Genomic DNA, 20,573 nt, shown 5'->3' with positions numbered 1-20,573 from the left:
TATAAAGAGCTAAAGAAATCTAGCACAATGATATGAATTGATTAAATTACAAAACAATCTTCCCACTGTCAGTTCTACAGATAAGGACTGGATATAGTATTACATAAAACATGGTCAACAAGGTATCCATATTGAAAATAAACATTCTGATTCTGCATTTGAGTCTGTACCTTTGTGCAATTGTTGGCTTTTGGTTCAAGTTCTTCCACTTTTGTGATCTGTTTTAAAAAATCTGATTCTTGCATCCCCGGCTGGGAACCTCGTCGCTTGAACACAGCTTTGGGACTTGAAAGGATCACTTGAAGACTCACAGCAAATCCTTGAAACGAGACAAGTTACGAATGAAACATTTCAATATTGTGCTCTCCCCGTATCTGTATTAATTATACATCTACCACCATTTAAAGTAACGTTTGAACAGCCAGCATTCTCTCTCAGGTGCATGTACGCCATATGAATTATTTGTCTTGTTCATCCAATACAATGTATCACCATCTACACATGGGGTAGTCAACTCCAGTCCGCAAAAGCCACCAACAGGCCAGGTTTTCAGGATATCCTTGCTTCAGCACAGGTGGCTCAGTCAACGACCTGAGTGTGTCTTATTTAAACGAGAAAAACAATAAATAAAACTGAAGATGTTAAACCAGTCAATGACTGAGCCACCTATGCTGAAGCAGGGATATCCTGAAAACCTGACCTGTCAGTGGCCCTTGGGGACTGGAGTTGGCCTCCCCTGATCTAGACAAATAATATATATTTTTTCCAGGACCAATAAAGATACCTTAACATTACAGTCTTAAACCAGGGGGGGCTCAACTCCAGTCCTCAATGTCCCCTCCCCCCCCCCCCCCAACTGGTCAGGTATTCAGGATATCCCAGCTTCAGCACAGGTGGCGCATTCAGAGGCTCAGTCTGATTGAGCCACCAGTGATGAAGCTGGGACATCCTTAAAACCTGACCTGTTGAGGCTTCAGGACCGGTGTTGAGCACCCCTGTCTAAAAATGGTGTACAGTATAAAGTATAAATAAAAAAACATACTCCGGGTTTAGTTTACATTAAACTGCAATATTTCAGTGACCTGAGCATCATATTCTACTAGGTTGGTTGAAACATAAATATTGAGCGAAAATACTACTGCAATTTACAGACTTTGTTATGGAAAACTAAAAAACTTACAATGAAGCAATCTCCAGTAATTTGATAAACTACAGTATAAAACATATCTGTTGAAAGCTGGTTTGCCTGCATCACTAATATACAAGTAATAATCATAACGTAAGGTACATATTTACTATGGATTGCTTTGCACATTTCTTAACCTGCCCCTGGAATGAATGAATGAATGGAGGGTGGTGGGGGGTTTAGAGAATGTAAAATGAGACCAGCAGATTGTGGTAAGCACATTTACAAGATGATGCCCATTGAGGAGTTAGAATAAAGTGGAACTAGGACTTCACCCCTGTGGATGTAGATCTGCTATGTTCAAAACTGGAGTACACCTGTCAGCAAAACCGATTCTCAGGATCAAACACATTGGAGAAGAGATCTACTAAATATTTCTAACCACTATTCTCGGCCATCTGTATACTGAAGGTTTTTTTTATTTTTCAAGGAGTGATTCGCACGTCAGGTGCACATACTACATATACATACTATATGTGTGTGTTAGTGCACATACTACATACACATACTATATGTGTGTGTTAGTACACATACTACATACACATACTATGTGTGTGTTAGTAAAAGTATGTGGTATTGTTTATAAAAACCAAAGGTTACTTTTTTAGGATACACCCCTCGAAGTTGGAGCAGCTAGGGGAAAACATCCATCAGAGTACTCCTAGTTGATTTTCTTTGGTCATATCTACACTTTATCGCAATAAGGAAAATATGTTAATCTTGAAATCTCCGCAAATAAGGTTCCTTTTGAAAAATAAAACCATCCGATTACTCAGACGTAATCTCCTTTAGTTGAACATTAAAAAAATAAAAATCTAGATTGGACGGGATTTAACTTTTACATTAACTAATCAATGTCATGTAGTAACAAAGGAGGGAGAGGGAGTATGTGGTATGATACCTTTTATTGGAGCAATAAGTAGTTGATATGTTACAAGCTTTCAGATCTCTCGGGGTCCTTCATCGGGTAACTGCTTGTTACTATATGGAAGAAAGGACCAACACAACTAACCACCTGTCTTTGCCTAATCAATAATGGCAAGAATGGAAAAGACTGAAATTGTTAAACCTATGTGTATTGTATATATGTACCATGTGTGTGTTTCTATATTTATAAGTACAGTAATTATGGAAGCTAATACGTGAGGCAACTTACATTATGCTTATTAGATGGTCCACATCCAGTACCTGCAGTAAAATCCCTGTTTAGTAGTTATGCAAGACAGTAAGAGTTGCTGGGACCTGTCAGACATGGGTAAACTCTTTTGTTAGATTTTTTTATTGTTGTCTTTTCGGAACTACATTAAGTAACCTTTTTTTACTACTATTTAACTGACCCCCCCCCCCCCCCCCAATGTAACTCGAATGTGATTACATAGATTGGTCTAAAGCTAGCACTACTGTATATACATAGGGTTTAAACATTAAAGCTTACTTTAATGACAGGCCATAGCAGTGATATACTGTACTGTAGAGTGTATATGGGGCTGCCATGAATTAGATGCCACTCCTGGAGGGAGATTTTCCTACCCACGTCACCCACACACTTTGGCAACTGGGTGTTGCTCCAACATTGACTGCTATATAATACATGCTTTCTAAAAGCCATATAAGTGCTACCAATGGAAACCAGGGTTTCCATAGAAAGGGAAGGATCATTATTACTCCATTTCTCCTCTTCCTATTACTCAGAAACATTAGATGGGACACAAAAAGAAACAGCTTGTTGGTGCCTTCTTGCAAGACGTCTTATATTTACTGCGTAGAGGCTACCTTTTATAAATGATGTGCCACTTAATCAATATCTGTTTATATTTGTTAGGTTTCTCAGATACATTACTTAATGCTTTTTTTTCCCCCTTTCCTAATTAAATTAATTGTATAAAATTATTTGTACAGAATATTTTCAAACTTCAGTGTACAAGAACTTTGAGATGCAAAACACTGGCAAATGTTTGCAAGGTTCCCTTAAGGAAATAAATATTAAAAGGACTATTACCCCCCTGTGTAAAAAGTAAAGCACTTAAAGTGACGAGCAGAAAACAACTTTAGCATTATTGACTATTTGTGTTGAAAGAAGTAGATTCATTGGTGAGCAAGCATCTTGTTTTGAAAGCCGAGGGAAGAAGCTATAGATGTGTACACATTTACTTTTTCACAATTTGGCTTCCAAGGCAATAATGCCATTAACAGTAATATAAAGGAGACATTTGTGGACCTGAGGGCCAGTAAATACACCTGAGTTACGGCAGAATTAAATGAGCGTGTGGGACGTAATGCTCTTTGACCATGATTATAGATCATTTCTGTAGCTGAAGTCTGCGAATGGCTTTTGCTACTAAAGAGCCACTCACCCACATGTTTAAAGTTTAGCTAATGCTACAATAGTACATTTAAACATGGTTTGCTCTCTGTACCTCTCCTCGGTCCATATTTGATCTAGGGAGAAGTAAACTGTTGCACAACTAACAATAAGTCAGCATCCATTCAAATGAATTGAAGTTAATGTATTGTTAACTATATAACTATACATGACCTGTTTCTCACTATATTGAAAATGTGCCCCCTCTTTATACGGTATCTTTCTCTCTTGTTCTTTACCTCTCTTCCCTTCTTGCTGTATTGATACTTCTCTATTGTCCCTTCTTTTATACTCTTGGATTCGCTGCACTTTGTGTTACCTTTCAGCAGACCAACGATAGTTATTTATAGAAATTATAGTGTACAGAGCTTTTGTAACCTCATACTGTAGGTTTCTTCTTCAAATGTACTGTTCGTACACTTAAAGAGGAAAACTAATCGTTTTGAAGGCACTGTGCTCTGCTAAAAGGTATCATAACCTACAACTAGTTGGCATTTCTCCAGGACCAATGCAGCTTCTAGAACTTTGAATTACATTTAGGCTCCCCAAACAAGTCAACTTTATGCAAATTGGCAATCGAGATTTTTTTTGAATGGGATCTTTTCACCTGTAGAGCATGTTTAATAGTCACTATATATTTTTATGATTTTCAACAAATTGGCTGCTAGTCTTCCATGCACATTTTTGAATGTCTCTGGTCAGGTGACTAACCATAACAGAAGTTAAATATACATTTTACTGAAGCAAAACGTGTTATTACTAGGAAAACCTATCTGTAGTAATGTTTCAGTGCCCACAATCGTGTATCACAATATATTTACATACATAGAAGATGAGGTTAAAATAAGACATATGTCCATCCAGTTGAACCTATGTTAAATTTAGACGTCAGATACTTATTCTATATTTGTAATTACAGTATTTTGATCCAGAGGAAAGGCATACAAAAAACTACAGTGAAACATTATCTAATTATGACTCATAATATACAATATGATATTGTACCACATGTTTTCCGTACTGTAAGTCTATTAATGATTGTACACCTTTTCATATCATGCCTGCATGCCGCTGATCATATCAGAATAGTGAATATCATACTGTATGTATGAAAATATTCGATATGTATGTGTTTTACTCCTCCACTGGGTATAATATATGACACATTTTCACACTGACATGTTTTGTGTTCTTTAGTGGCATGCCCTTTTCAGTTAGACACATATATTACTTCTACATGTGTAATTCATTAAAAAGAAAGACGTGTTGGTCATGTTCATATGAGCATTCTTCACAAGCGTTCCTTGTATGTTGTGTGCAATGAAGCGAAATAGAATTACAATCTTAGAAAGGGATTACTATTTTCTAAAGTGTGTATAATTTAATGAAAACGATGTATTTCATTTACTAACAAAAAGAGATTTTCAACTGTTTACTCAGGGAACCCCAAACATCACGTTTCAGGACTGACCAACGAATTAAAATGCACTCAGACCACATATAAACAGAGTATTGTTTGGCCTGGCTTGAGTTCTGCAAGGATAGGATTCAATATTACTCCGCTAAGACATCCAACTATTCTCTTTCCTAATATTACATGCAAGCGAAAGAAACAGACCACGGAAATCGAAATATGTTTTTTTTCACACAATTCTGAAAATATAGGTAATCCCAAACATGAAAGTTGTTAAAGTAACTTTTTTGTTTGCAGTTTGAATAGGAGAAAATGATAATTTCACCGCCACCAACTGTGGCTTTACTGGCGAGAGCATGGCCTGGTGCATTGCCAATCGAGTGACTCATTTAACCATGTTGAGGGATTGATGACTTGTCACTAGTAACATCAGTGTGAGACCGAGATGAAGAGTAATCGTCCGAGACAGAGCAGGAGAATGAGACATTGCCACTTGAACTTTTGCTGATAGTGAGTTTAATAGTATACACAGCACAATAAATAAAGCTCTGTCTGACTGCAGAAGCAATGTATATTTTATAAAAACATCTCTAGATCAGGGACTATTTTGCCCTTTGACAGCATCTTCATGCATCTGTGCGAATATGATGGTCCGCAAACCTATCCCACGGACTTCCTGTGATACTAGATTTCAGGAAAAAATTGGTTAACTTAACAAAAAAAATGAAATCCTGTGAATATTCAATGGTAATCTCAAAATCATGGTCTTGCTTTACTTTGGGAAATCCCAAGTAAATTGTTGCCATGTCTTGTCATCCAGCCCCAATATTTGTGGTAACCATCCTATCTTACCTTTAGTCAGACTGAGCTTTTATAGGACACCAGTGGTTCACCATCAGAGATAAAAAAAATGTCTCCTCCTGTCACGGGTTAGCTAGTCAGTCACTAGACAATGATAGCCAGAAGCAACAGTTAATTGGTACGGACTGATGATGCCCCTACATGTTCTTTGAATGATACCTACACAGCCTCCAATGCTTTCCTACCTGGCCCACAGTCTACAATGTATGCAGTTAATTTGAGAAGCATACAGCAGAATGGTGTCCTGCATAGTACATGCAAAAACTATCACACCCAATGAGTACACTGCACAGAAGAGAAACCACCATTAGGATGATCCTAACGACTAGCAATGCGTATCCTTAGCAGTTAACTACTTAAATGTACACCATCTGTCTATTTGTTTAACACAGTTTTCCACTGGTGGCTACTGAATGTGTTTGTTTCTGCATCTACCGCAATATTCAGATCTCTGTTACAAATCAGGACTGGGAGAATGTGGATACATGCATTTCTCATTTGTGTAAACGAGATTAAAGTGCTGCTTAATAAATGCACTCTCTCACACGTGTTACTGTAACTATAAAACAATACCTCCGATCTTTCATCGGGCCCTGAGTTTCTACTCCACCCTCTGCATACCCAGAATATAAATATGTTTCTGAAATAGGGATATTAAAATGGATTGAGTAGCGTGTAATTTCAGTTAAGATAAAGAATTTGAAAGAACTTATAAAAGAGATATTTGACATACAGTACATCTTTAGGTGTGAATTCACACCTGTGTGTCTTATGATGGCAGGTCTGAATGCAGCTTTAATATATACAATATAGCATTTTCTCAGATTCTCAAACTTTCAATGTCACTTACTGTAGGCAAGAATCTGTTAATGGGCTTTCATTTACATACCCTTGAATGATTAATGGGCTCATAAAGTGTCCAAGCTCCCTGCTCAAGGTCCAAAGGTCATCACACATCTCAAGTGCATAAAGGAAAATCCATAATGTATGTACCTAACTGGTTCTTTAAATGAGCAGTACACCATATCAGCACATGGGACAGTGCAAAGGCTGGTGTGGGAGTTCAGGCTATAAGCCAAAAGTGTGAAAAGCTGTTACTTTCCCTGAAGAAATGACACTATGAGGTTTCAAAGGTATAATATGTTGACATCGAGGACAAAACAAATCAGGCATTAATAAAGACGTATTTGGTTTAGAAGAATAAGTGCAGGAATGCTGGAGTCAGTGGGGTGACCATATTAACATCATTTGTAATGACCTCTGTGAAGCGCTATGTAGATTAATGGCGCTATATAAATAAAGACATACAATACAATTTATAATGACATGCTCATGTTTGATAATATCAAAAACTGACTTCAATACAATTAGAAAGGAAGAAAACTGGCAGAGCACTACTATAAGTACCCAGAAAAAAGTAGAGAGGAAGGTGCGTATCCCATTAAAAAAGTATTTATTGGTCATGGAAAAACGGGCAAAGGAGAGTCCCACCAACGTTTCACGCTTCTCAGGGTACCTTGAGAAAGCGCCCTGAGAAGCGTGAAACGTTGCCCGTTTTTCCATGACCAATAAATAATTTTTTATGGGATACGCACCTTCCTCTTCACTTTTTTCTGGATACTTATAGTAGTGCTCTGCCAGTTTTCTTCCTTTCTACCAGCTTACCCTTGGGACGGACGCACACCTGGGGACCCCTTACCTGCGGATCGCATGGACGTTGCAGCACTCAGAGTGAGTTAACTGCTTGCTACATGTTTTCCTGTTCAGGACTTTATTCTGACACTTGGTACATCATAGGGTGTGATTATGCTCATCGCTCTTAGTTTTATTGTTTACATCAGCGTCACTTACTAGCGAGCTCATTATCCAGGATTTGCAACCCAGTACCTGTCTTCTATCAAGTTTATATTTAGGGGTCCCCCCACGATTATCTGGTTATTCGTTCATTTACCCATCTCACTGTTGTGGTCTTTAGCATTAGGCATTCATATGGTCTATCTTCAATACAATTAACCTGAAGTACGATAGATGGATTGAATATACTGTTTTATAATACAAGAACATGCAAGAATAATGAAACAGATGGCACAATGAGATAATTCATTGACCTTCCAGGCACACATACAACAGAAGGCTTCTTCAAATAGCCAATTAATGCCGTTGTTTTCAACCCTTTACAAATATATAATAACTGTGCAAGACCCTAGTCTACCTCTTATGTGAACCGCAAAAATACTATCAATGTGGTAAGGGACACGTTTATATATTCTATTTAATTTAGAACATTAGAATAGTTGTATCTTGACTTTCTTGAGCTATTAAATGAAAACATGCAGAAAAATCTATCCTGCTGTACTGATTAATAAGATGTTTGCCAGTACCCGTTTTGTCACTTTGGAACCTGTGATGGTTTCATAAACTTTCACATTGAAAGAGGCCAAAGACAAATGCCATTGTCTTAGAATATACAGTATTCCACTGCTTGGTCTGTTAGTGCAGGAGACACTAAGAGAAGATTACTTTGTGCAATGTACTGTATTAAATCAGGGTTAGACTGCTGTGGGCATATGCAGTTACAGTATAACAAGTAACTGATTGTGGTTGATTTGCTCTGTCTTTGAATGAGATTGATACAGTACTGTATGTCTTACAACGGAAATTGTTTTGGAACGCTTTTAACAGTTGACAATTATATTTTCTGTTACTTAATCGTACACGAGTTTTAATTAAAGCATAGATGTTGAGCAATAAAAAACGGTTTATTCCTTAAGAACATTTTTTTTTTTAAAATGACAACTATAGTGATCCTCAAATGTGAACATACAATTAACATTGGCTGATATAAATAATAGAACACAAACCCATATATTAACATTGAGCGGAAAATGTAAAATATTAATAAGCCCATTAATAATATGTTAGTATTGATTTCTTGTATTTCTATTTATTGTGGTTTTGGGTGTGGATGCTCAGTCTAGTGGTACAGTAAACATGTCTTTAAACATGTACAGTATGTATGTACAGGGCTAACTGACGAGCAGCAGTGACCAATTCCAGTCCTTGTAGGCCACCAGCAGGTCAGGTTTTCAGTGGATTCCTGCTTCAGCACAGGTGGCTCAATTAGTGGCTTAGTCGAAGACCCACCCACCAAGTAAAAAAATGTAACCATTACAATGGCAGAGATGATGTTACAGGGGTTCGCGCTCTGTTATTAACATACTGTACAGCAGGAGCGGCCAACTTCAGTCCTCAAGGGTCATCCTTGCTTCAGCACATGTGGCTCACTCGGTGGCTCAGTCAATGACTGAGCCACCTGTGCTGAAGCAGGGATATCCTGAAAACCTGACCTGTTGGTGGCCCTTGAGGACTGGAGTTGGCCTCCCTGTAGATAGTAGGGAATTGGCATTACTGGTGGCGACGACTGAATGTGCAATATATTTTTGTATTGATAGCAGTAGTTTTTGCAGTCGGGTTAAAAGTGAGTGTGAAAACATATCATACAGTATTGTGTCTCACTTTTCCCACCCATCATGTCAGGTTTCCTATAAAGTGCCACCGCATTTGACAACATGTAGGTGCACGGTGACTCCTTGCTCCCAGAGCTGCTCTATATGTAAGATATATTCAGTGTGGCTGGGCTTTTCATGGCTTTTCATTTTGTGAAGTAAAGCAGCTGTGTCTGCAATTATACCGTGATCACGGGACTAGGTGATGGCCACAGGGCACGGTCTTATGCTGTTTTGCCCTAACGTAGACTATGTGTATTTACCACTGCACACATTGGTTGTACTTGGGATCCGTTGCGATCAAGCGGTATAATTGCAGACATACTGCACGGCTCCGCTGACACTAAACAGACGTTATATGTGTACGCACACAGTATATTTGCAGACATACTGCACGGCTCCGGTTATACTAAACAGATGTTATATGTGTATGCACACAATATATTAATATTGCCCGGTCTAGATACTGACCAAGTATAATATCAACTGTGATCATTTGGTCAATCTATGCGACCATAATACCGTCTATCAGTCCACCTTTGTGCTAAGTGATTTACATCTGTATATAGCTGAGGTGTTTGAGAGTATGTTGTTACACCGACACACACTTTGATACACAACAGTATCAAAGAGACAACTCTCAGTGTGAGGAATAACAGAGCTCATATACTTATTGTTTTATAAAGCTAACACCCTCCATTTGATCACTATACTATTTCGGTTCTCAATAGAAAACACCGATATGGATGCATGTGAGTCAGTAAGACTATATTAATAGAGGATATCCAATTTGGACTCTGACCACTTTAGCCACCTTTGAACGGGGGTTTTTTTTTAACAAGTTTTGAATGATGTGTATGTGTTTTTAATAAGTAATGACTTGAATAAAACTTTATTATTTTTCTTCGGATTTATTGGTACCACTAGGGCTATCTATTCCCTATACAGTCAATACACATAATTTTCCTGTTGGATAATTGTCATCCAGAATAAAATATTCCGGCATTGAGTGCTTAACTTTGGGGAACCTTTTTTGATCCCTCTTGGATCACACCGACAATTTATACTTTTTAATATAGCCTGCAAATAAAATGCCAATATGTATCCATATAGATATAGTATCCATATAGTCAGACCGCTGCTATGATTAGCAAAAGAAAGGCAATTTTTATCAAAAGAAAGGCTTGCATTGCCACCTGGTTTGTTTGTCCTCTTTGAATATTTTTCTGTGACTCACATAAATAAGACGTATTGCATCCTTGATTAATTAATGGCCAAGTGTAGGGGTCATCTCCCCACTTGGCCGTAGTGTGTCTCAGAATCAGCAGGTACTGTGTAGTATTATCTATTCAGTACATGACCTCCCATTCGGACTTGTGGAAAAGCAACTGAATTGGTAATCTTAGGAAATGGCATCCAAGGAGGTACATATTTTAGTACAAGTGACATAAAATACAGGAGGTTATATTCAGGAGTTAACATGTGGGAATACATGGGGGAGCATTTATGTCCAGTGACAAGTTTCTTTATTGCTTACATTAATTTTGGGATAAACGAGCAGTCAGTAGTTACTGTCAGGCAGTGTCTTGCCACTTGAGATTTTGCATGTCACTTTCATGATAAAGGTGGCCTATGTTGGCCTGGGGACTGGGAATTCTTTCATTTGGCCGACGCCAAATCTTTTTCAAGTAAGAGACATTTTCAAGTAAATGACCCTATCTCACCTTTGCCCTCAGGGCGTATGGAATGATTGCTCTAACAAAGTCATTCTGCACACACTGTTATGAGACCAGAACTCTCAATGTGTGGAAGTATTGCATGGCAATGTCCTATAGGATTGCTAATGCTTTGCCATTTCCAGCAGTGTCCAATTGCCCAGCCTGAATCATTTCTGCACACTTCAAATGAATAATTTATATATTCCTCATCAATCATTCCTCACTTGAAATGTTACAACAAGGGGGTGCATTTCCTGTCCAGTGCTCTTCTGGCTGTTGCAAAATGTCTAATTTGCCATTCCTGAGTAGCCTTATTCATTATTTTCATTAGCCGTTGAGTATTTCATTATTGAAATCCGCAGCATGAAATGATTTATTAGAAAGGATCTAAAGACAGAAAGACATACAACACGAGTGCATGGGTTTCCCAGATGCAGATAAAACGTCCCCATTTTACAGCAGGAGTTTCATAGAAATATGCTGTCTCTCAGCCAGACTTGAGTAACTTTATTCATTATTTTCATTAGCCGTGGAGTATTTCATTTATAAACGCGAAGCATGAAATGATTTATTAAGAAGACTCCTAAGAGAGAAACAAATATGGTAAGAGTGCAGACTCCTCGATGCAGAGGGAAGCGTTCAGTTTATTGCAGTAGTTTCACAGAAATATGATGTCTCTTAGCATTTAAAAAAAGCAGAGAAGTTATAAGGCATTTGGGAACAGCTGTCGGTGAATCACAAGATCTGAATTCTCGGCACTAGAGAATCACTAAGGGGGGCTGGGATGTGTGTACATAAGATCAACCAACCATGAGTTGCTGACAGCTAGAGAGAGAGAGAGCTTAACTTTACACTTAAAGATTGATGAGATCAATTTTGAAGCTTTTCTGTCTTCATCTTGCAGGGTTGTAAGTCAGCCCTCCCCTCCCCCCATACCCTCGTTTTTTAAGCTACATCCATCTACAGCTATCACTGTCATCACATTATATAACCTCCAGATAATAACTCCTTTTGTCATACAGAAGTTATATTCTATTAAAATAAAACTTTGTTTCGGGTGGGTTTACATAGCTCACTGATTAATTAGGAAAGGTACACTACGTAGGCGAAGAGAAAATAACTGGCGTAAAGAGTTGGGTTCTTTAACAAAAATCTAAAGTTTGACATGTATATACAGATGCAGAAGACGTTATGACCCCTGTTAACACACAAAATAGAGTGTTAAATAACATGTTTGGACTTCTTAGCCATTGGTTTCAATAGCACTCCTGTTAAATAACGTACGAGCACTACCCAACGCATTGCGTTAATGGGTGCAATAACATCTGCTACATATGTACATGTGCGTGTATGTATTTATGTATGTATATATGAGACCCAAAATGTTGAAACAGCTTTCTTTGAGTGGGTTAACTGGCTTTGCATCTGATCCCAGGCTGTGTTTTAAAGCTGTGTTTAAAACAGCGAGCATTGGCTTAAGGGTTCCATGTAATAAACGATTTAAGGCAAAAGGTGGCACAGTGTGCTCATTTGCATGTAATTTCCCAGAATCCCTTGCTGCAGTGGAAGCACTGTATGCTAGGTGATAATGGTGAAAAGCAGGGTTGCAGACCTGTCTAAGATATGTGAATGTGTTCACAAGTAATATTTTTATTTGCTATATATATATATATATATATATATATATATATATATATATATATATAGTCAGATAAGGCAGTTGGCACTCCAATAGGTGGTAAGCCACAGGTGCACGTCCCATATAGAGAATGTAGTTATACGTTACCGTTCCAAGGATTGGTAAACAAGAGACAGCACTCAATGTTGAAAATCAAAGTGTATTAGTAAAAGCAAAAATACATCCAGAAACCCTATTTTTGCTTTTACTAATACACTTTGATTTTCAACATTGAGTGCTGTCTCTTGTTTACCAATCCTTGGAACGGTAACGTATAACTATATATATATATATATATTGTGACAAACGGCTTACTCCGGGGCTCCGCCGTCTGTCCGGGACTGTTAGAACACGGTCTTTTAGGGTAGGTTAAATGATGAGACGTCACGTACTGTTCCTTTAAACAGGCAATGCCTGGTTTATTCAGTCCCAGGCACTGAGACTGCCACAGTTTAAACAGAAAATAAAGCCAAACAAAAAGCTGCTCGTCTGAGCGATAACTTAAACTTAGATGTCCCTGACTCAGAGTTGGAAGTGGCTTGTCCACTTCCACCAACAAAATAAGTACCTTTGCAGTCTTTAGACAAACTAACAGAATGAATGAAGCGATTTGGGAAAGAGGCTTTCTCACCCCTCTGCAGTTCAGCAGCCTTCCAGGCTCTTGGGCGGGGCCCAGAGGAAACAGGAAACAGGTCTTATATACCTGAACTCTAATCAGCATGACAGGTGACAGAAAACAGGCAGCAGACAAACTGTGGAATGGAGTGCCTGTACCACGAGGCTGCCCTGTTCAGCTTAGACAGGACAGAAACTGTTCAGTATCCTGGGAGCCCTGTATATGGAGTTTATTACCAACCCCTGGTTTCTGTCACATATCCTCCCCCCCAGCTCAGACCTCGAGGGGTGAGCGACCATGGATATTAGGGAGTGCATCCTTGACAACCCGTCGGCATTGCCATGTTTGTGCCCCGACCTGTGTTCCACAGAAAATTTAAAGGGCTGTAGGCTTAGGAACCACCTGGTCACCCTAGCGTTCTTCTCCCTATTTTGACACATCCAGGTAAGGGGTGCATGATCTGTGACCAATCGGAACTTTCTCCCCAACAGATAATACTTGAGTGTCTCTACAGCCCACTTTATTGCGAGACACTCTTTCTCGACTATGGAGTAATTTTTCTCCTGGGGATTTAGTTTCCTACTTAAATAAAGGATGGGGTGCTCCTCCCCTTGAGACTCCTGGGAGAGTACCGCCCCCAGCCCTACCTCAGATGCGTCGGTTTGGACTACGAACTCTTTGGAGAAGTCAGGTGTGACCAACACTGGTTGGGCACAGAGAGCTTCTTTCAGGCTTCTAAAGGCCTGTTCGGCTTCGGGGGACCACTTTACCATTAGCGGTCCTCTTGCTTTTGTGAGGTCGGTTAGTGGGGTTGCCTTAGTTGCAAAATTGGGAATAAACCTCCTATAGTAGCCAATTAACCCCAAAAAGGTCCTTACTTGTTTTTTTGTGACTGGCCTTGGCCAATTTTGTATCGCCTCTACTTTGAGTGTTTGTGGTTTGAGTAACCCTCTACCAATAGAATACCCCAGATACTTGGCCTCCTCCAGACCAATAGTGCATTTAGCGGGGTTAGCAGTTAGTCCAGCAGACCGAACTGCGTCGAGCACAGCTTGGACCTTTGGAAGGTGGGACTGCCAATCTTCACTATGGATTACCACATCATCCAGGTAGGCGGCAGCGTACCGAACATGTGGTTTTAAAATTTTATCCATCATTCTTTGGAATGTGGCGGGAGCTCCATGTAAGCCAAAAGGCAGCACCTTATATTGAAAGAGGCCGTCTGGGGTTGAGAAGGCTGTTTTTTCTTTTGCCCTTTCTGTGAGGGGAACCTGCCAGTACCCTTTTGTTAGGTCTAGGGTTGTGAGATATCGGGCTTTGCCCAGTCTCTCTACAAGTTCATCCACCCTGGGCATAGGATAAGTATCAAATTTTGACACCGCGTTTAGTTTCCGGTAGTCATTACAAAACCTTGTTGTACCGTCTGGCTTTGGGACTAAAACTATAGGGCTGTTCCACCCACTTTGGGATTCCTCAATTACGCCTAGTTTTAGCATTTTTTTAACCTCTAAACTTATAGCCTCTCTCTTGGCCTCTGGGATTCGGTACGGTTTAAGGTTAACTCGGACCCCCGGTTCAGAGACTATGTCATGTTTAATTACGTTAGTTTTACCTGGCTGTGTAGAGAAGATTTCTTTGTTCCTTCTCACTAAACTCTGGACCTCTCGTTTCTGATGCACGGACAGTGTTTCAGCTATGCTAACCTCTGGGTCAGTTTCTTGATTCTCTGACGGACCTGGGGGTACTAGGGTTAACAAGACCTCTCTATCTTTCCAGGGCTTGAGTAGGTTTATATGGTAAATTTGCTCAGGTTTCCTCCTACCTGGCTGCCTTACCCTATAATTTACTTCTCCCACTCTTTCCAAGACCTCATATGGCCCATGCCATTTAGCAAGGAATTTACTCTCCACGGTGGGAACCAGAACTAGTACCCTATCACCTGGAAAAAAAATTCTGACCCTAGCACCCTTATTATACGTATTCCTTTGTGCTTCTTGAGCTTTCTCCATGTGTTCCCTCACTATGGGTAGGACTGCAGCAATGCGGTCCTGCATTTGGGCAACATGCTCTATTACACTTCTGTAAGGGGTAACCTCGTGTTCCCAAGTTTCTTTGGCTATATCCAGTAAGCCCCTTGGATGTCGGCCATACAATAGTTCAAACGGGGAGAAGCCTGTGGATGACTGGGGAACTTCCCTAATGGCAAATAACAGGTATGGTAACAAACAGTCCCAGTTTTTCCCATCCTTATCGACCGCCCGGCGTAACATGCTCTTTAAGGTTTTATTGAACCTTTCCACTAAACCATCTGTTTGTGGATGATAGACTGAGGTTCTGAGATGCTTGATTTTTAGGAGTTTACATAGCTCTTTTGTTACTTGGGACATAAATGGTGTTCCCTGGTCAGATAAGATCTCTTTAGGAATTCCGACCCGGGAAAACAGAAGTACTAACTCTTTTGCTATGTTTTTAGCAGAGGTGCTACGTAGGGGAACTGCCTCCGGATATCGGGTAGCATAATCTAATATTACCAATATATGCTGATGTCCCCTAGCAGACTTTATTAGGGGTCCTACTAGATCCATAGCAATCCGGTCAAATGGTACCTCTATTATGGGAAGGGGTACCAATGGGCTGCGGTATGCTTTGAACGGGGCGGTGATCTGACATTCTGGGCATGAGGAACAATAGTTTGTAATTTCTGCCAGAACCCCAGGCCAATAAAAGCTTCGGAGAACCTTTTCTTTTGTCTTTTCCACCCCTAGGTGTCCCCCCAATGGATGACTATGTGCGAGGTGTAATACTACGTTACGGAATGTCCGTGGTACCAACAATTGTTTAGTTGTAACTGATTTTCTTTTATCAACCCGATATACTAGGTCGTTCTCTACCTCGAAGTAGGGGTAAGCAAGTGACCTATCTGGTTGGCCATGAGTACTATTCTGGTCCCGTATATTTCCCCTTGCTACCGCTAATGTGGGGTCCTCCCACTGGGCCTTCTTAAAACTCCCAGGACTGACCTCTAGGTCAGCGAGGGTCTTATCCTGTACTGGGGTGGTAAGTGCCTGATCAACATCTTGATTTGGGGTATTCCCTACCAAAGTAGTGATGGGGAAGGGAATTTCACAGCACTCCTCCTTTTCCCCCTTCTTATTTGGGCCCTCGTCAACCTCCATTTCTGAAAAAGGGAAAGGATTTGTTTCTTCTAACCCTTCGTTATGGTCTGCTATTGAACTCTGGGCGCTATTCTGAGCTGGGGACCACATTTTTAGAAAATGGGGAAAGTCGGTCCCTATTAACACATCATGTGCCAGTTTGGGTACAACACCCACCTTGAAATCTAAAGAACCAAATTCTGTTTCAAAAAAAACATCAACAGTGGAATATTCATGATTATCCCCATGTATACAACAAATTGCCACTCTTTGTGAACTGTTTACCTGTTTCTTCTTAATGGGCAATAGGTATTCAGACACTAGTGTGACCATACTCCCAGAGTCAAGAAGTGCCCGAACCCTCTTACCATTAACCTTTACAAATGCCCACAGATGGTTATTCAAGGGGTCCTCTGGGCTAGGGCCCATACATTGGGACAACAGCGAATAAGGTTCCACGCTGTTGCATTGCATGGGCTCATCATTTAGTGGGCAGATTTTTGCTGTGTGGCCCCTCTCATGACAATTTACACATTTAGGTACATAGTCTGTGTCCCACTTAGAGCCTTTTCCCGGCTCCCCATGTTGGCTATTGCCCTTAGTGTGCGAACCACTGTTGCTGGAGCGGCGTGAAGGTGGTCGCCGCTCTTCAGCGCCCCTTAACCCCGGTACCCTTTTACCGTCTCTGGAAGAGTCCTGGAACCTCGGATAGTGGGGTTGCTCCACGACTGTGGGTTGCGGGTGCTCTTCTGCTGCACTGTACCTTTCTACAAGGGCCACAAGCTCATCCGCATTGTGGGGGTCACTCCGACTGACCCAACGGCGTAAGGCAGAGGGAAGTTTCCTCAAGAACTGGTCCATGACCAACCGTTCCACGATGTGGCTTGCTGAGTTGATCTCGGGTTGTAGCCACTTCCGGGCGAGGTGGATGAGGTCATACATCTGGCTTCGGGTGGCTTTATCCATCGTGAAGGACCATGCGTGAAACCTTTGGGCACGAACAGCCGTGGTTACGCCGAGGCGGGCGAGGATCTCGAACTTCAATTTTGCATAGACGTTAGCTTCGGCTGGCTCTAGATCAAAGTAAGCCTTCTGGGGTTCGCCGCTTAGGAAGGGTGCGATTAGACCAGCCCACTCAGCTTCTGGCCATCCCTCTCTCTGTGCCGTGCGTTCAAACGTGAGAAGATAGGCTTCCACATCATCCGAGGGTCCCATCTTCTGAAGGTAGTGGCTTGCCCTGGTCATTTTCGGAACTGGGGCTGCCTCTGCCAGTGGAAGGTTACTGATAGTCCCCCTCAGGATCTCGAGTTCCTGCTGTAAGCCCTGAGCGAACCGCTTTTGCTCCTCTCTCAGCAGGCGGTTTGTCTCTTGCTGGTTTGCATTAGTCTCTTGCTGGGCTATTAACAGCTGTCGCTGGGTTTCACTCGCCTGTTGCTGGGCTTCATTCGCGTCTTTCTGGACAGCGACATTGCGTACCAGCGCACTCACCACGTCTTCCATCTTGTTTGGAGAGAGAGGAAAAAAAAAACCTTCTTTTTTTTTTTTTTTTTTTAAAGTTCTTTAACCCCCAGACCTTTCAGTGTTCTGCCCGCATTCTCCACCATATGTGACAAACGGCTTACTCCGGGGCTCCGCCGTCTGTCCGGGACTGTTAGAACACGGTCTTTTAGGGTAGGTTAAATGATGAGACGTCACGTACTGTTCCTTTAAACAGGCAATGCCTGGTTTATTCAGTCCCAGGCACTGAGACTGCCACAGTTTAAACAGAAAATAAAGCCAAACAAAAAGCTGCTCGTCTGAGCGATAACTTAAACTTAGATGTCCCTGACTCAGAGTTGGAAGTGGCTTGTCCACTTCCACCAACAAAATAAGTACCTTTGCAGTCTTTAGACAAACTAACAGAATGAATGAAGCGATTTGGGAAAGAGGCTTTCTCACCCCTCTGCAGTTCAGCAGCCTTCCAGGCTCTTGGGCGGGGCCCAGAGGAAACAGGAAACAGGTCTTATATACCTGAACTCTAATCAGCATGACAGGTGACAGAAAACAGGCAGCAGACAAACTGTGGAATGGAGTGCCTGTACCACGAGGCTGCCCTGTTCAGCTTAGACAGGACAGAAACTGTTCAGTATCCTGGGAGCCCTGTATATGGAGTTTATTACCAACCCCTGGTTTCTGTCACAATATATATATATATATATATATATATATAAATAAAGGAATTATAGCGCCAAATGGATTGATGAATCATGTGAACTAATGCTCCATTGATATTGATATATATTACCACAGTAGAGGAGACCCCCAATGGGAATGGGAATGGGAAAGGGAAGGGGGAAATGGGGAATGAAGGGAAAGGATTGTGGGGAAAAAGGGGTGGAGGGGGGTTAGGTTTATATAAAGTCTGTGAGGATCCCTAGAGATCCAATATACCGGCACAGCACAAGAGATAATCGCATAAAAGTGGTTAATTGGGTCCAAAATGCATACATATGACCGACGTTTCGGTCCCCAGGGGGACCCTCTTCAGGGGTATATACATACAGTACATACATACATACATATAGTAGGCACAACACTAACTAACATTGGCATGTAATGGCAGATGCATGCATCATATAATATCATAACAACCATGTAAATGTATATACATACTACTATCAAGTTCAGGAATATGTTCAGCACTCTGGTTAGCTCCGGCCAGGCATCTAGGCATTACCTGGGACAGTGACTCTTTTATGGATAGAGTCATGTATCAAAGTCTCTTGTCTGCAAAAGTGGGGCACAACTGGAGCAAAAAAAAAAACCTGCACCAAATGTATCAAGACAGAAAATGTCCATTGTTTTCTATAGGATTATTTTCTTTACTATATTTGATAGGTTTTTTTGGTCCAATTGTGCCCCAATTTTACAACCTAGATGTCTATGTAGTCCCTTTTTTATTAGTCCCATAGGCCAGGACACCTGATTGCACAAGGAAGCTGAATGACTACGCTTGTGCACCTATGTTTCTACCTTAACCAGGCTTCTAACCCAGTCTGTGTGTCAATGCTTGCCAGATTCAATGGATACTGACTTACCTACGGCCTCCTTCTCTACTTACAGTACATCCCAGCACATCTCACTGACCTATTTAAAGAGTGAATTCATGATTGAAAATGGGTAAAACCTTTGTACAATCCTGGCAAAGTTTCAGCGGGTGAAAAAATTGCAACAGATATGAAACTGTTCAACAGTGATAACAGTTGGTTTCTTACTTAGAAATCCCCAACTTTCACAAACATTTTGTGGCAAAAAAGTTGATAACTATTGCTAAATACTGGCATATAACATTGAAAATTACAGAAGTCGTGCGGTTCCACCTTCTTACAGCCATGCATCAGAAAGTCAAATAAATCTCCCACTGCATCTTTTAACTGTGACACATGTACTGTAACTGCATCTCTGGGAACACTGAATCGTGTTGTATCTACCTTCCTTTTAACCCTGCCAATTGAGAATAACTTCTCTGAAACATCTGCTGATTTTTTACATTCCTTTCATGGAGTGAACTGGAAAGGTTTGTATATCTCTGTTCATGATAGCAATAATAGATTTAAGGATGTGTATCGTGCAATGTATTGTTATGGCTTGGTACGAGGTGACAAACATTATTGATAAGTATTAATATCATCATGACAGTCAGTAAACAAATAAACTCTTTACTCTTTTTTATTTTTAAATCAGCAGTTTTGAGTTTTTCCATTTACCTTCCACTTGAAATAGGAATGTGCTAATATTACCAATATTTGTCTTTCAGTCCATCATATAAAGGGCAAAGATTCAGGCATTTCTGAAAAATAAAAATGTCTACTGGTAAAAAAAAACAGCGAGCCCACAGATGTGGAGAATGCTGTTATTAGCTGTGGTGTTCCCATCAGTGATTGGCTGCAGCGACTGGAAGGAACGGTGCTCAATATTGCTGAATCAGGGGTTTCCTGATGGTAAGAGTAATCTGATGCCCCGTGAGGAATCCCTCATTCAGGCATGAACGACAACAATAAAAAAGTAATCATAGTGACGGCCACTTCAAAATATATA

The 20,573-nt window shown here is 40.7% G+C and overlaps 1 protein-coding gene across 1 annotated transcript in view; it reads right to left on the bottom strand.

Annotated features, from left to right (window-relative positions):
* Positions 1–20,573, bottom strand: part of B3GAT2 (beta-1,3-glucuronyltransferase 2) — a 116,160-nt gene that overhangs the window by 6,416 nt on the left and 89,171 nt on the right. The window contains exon 3 of the mRNA XM_075598069.1: positions 171–319. Coding sequence (XP_075454184.1) covers positions 171–319 — 149 coding nt within the window. The remainder of the gene's footprint in view (positions 1–170; positions 320–20,573) is intronic.

The sequence above is a fragment of the Ascaphus truei genome, chromosome 4, assembly GCF_040206685.1.
Source record: "Ascaphus truei isolate aAscTru1 chromosome 4, aAscTru1.hap1, whole genome shotgun sequence".
In the NCBI taxonomy this organism is placed as follows: Eukaryota; Metazoa; Chordata; class Amphibia; order Anura; family Ascaphidae; genus Ascaphus; species Ascaphus truei.
This window is presented reverse-complemented; position numbering and strand designations above follow the sequence as displayed.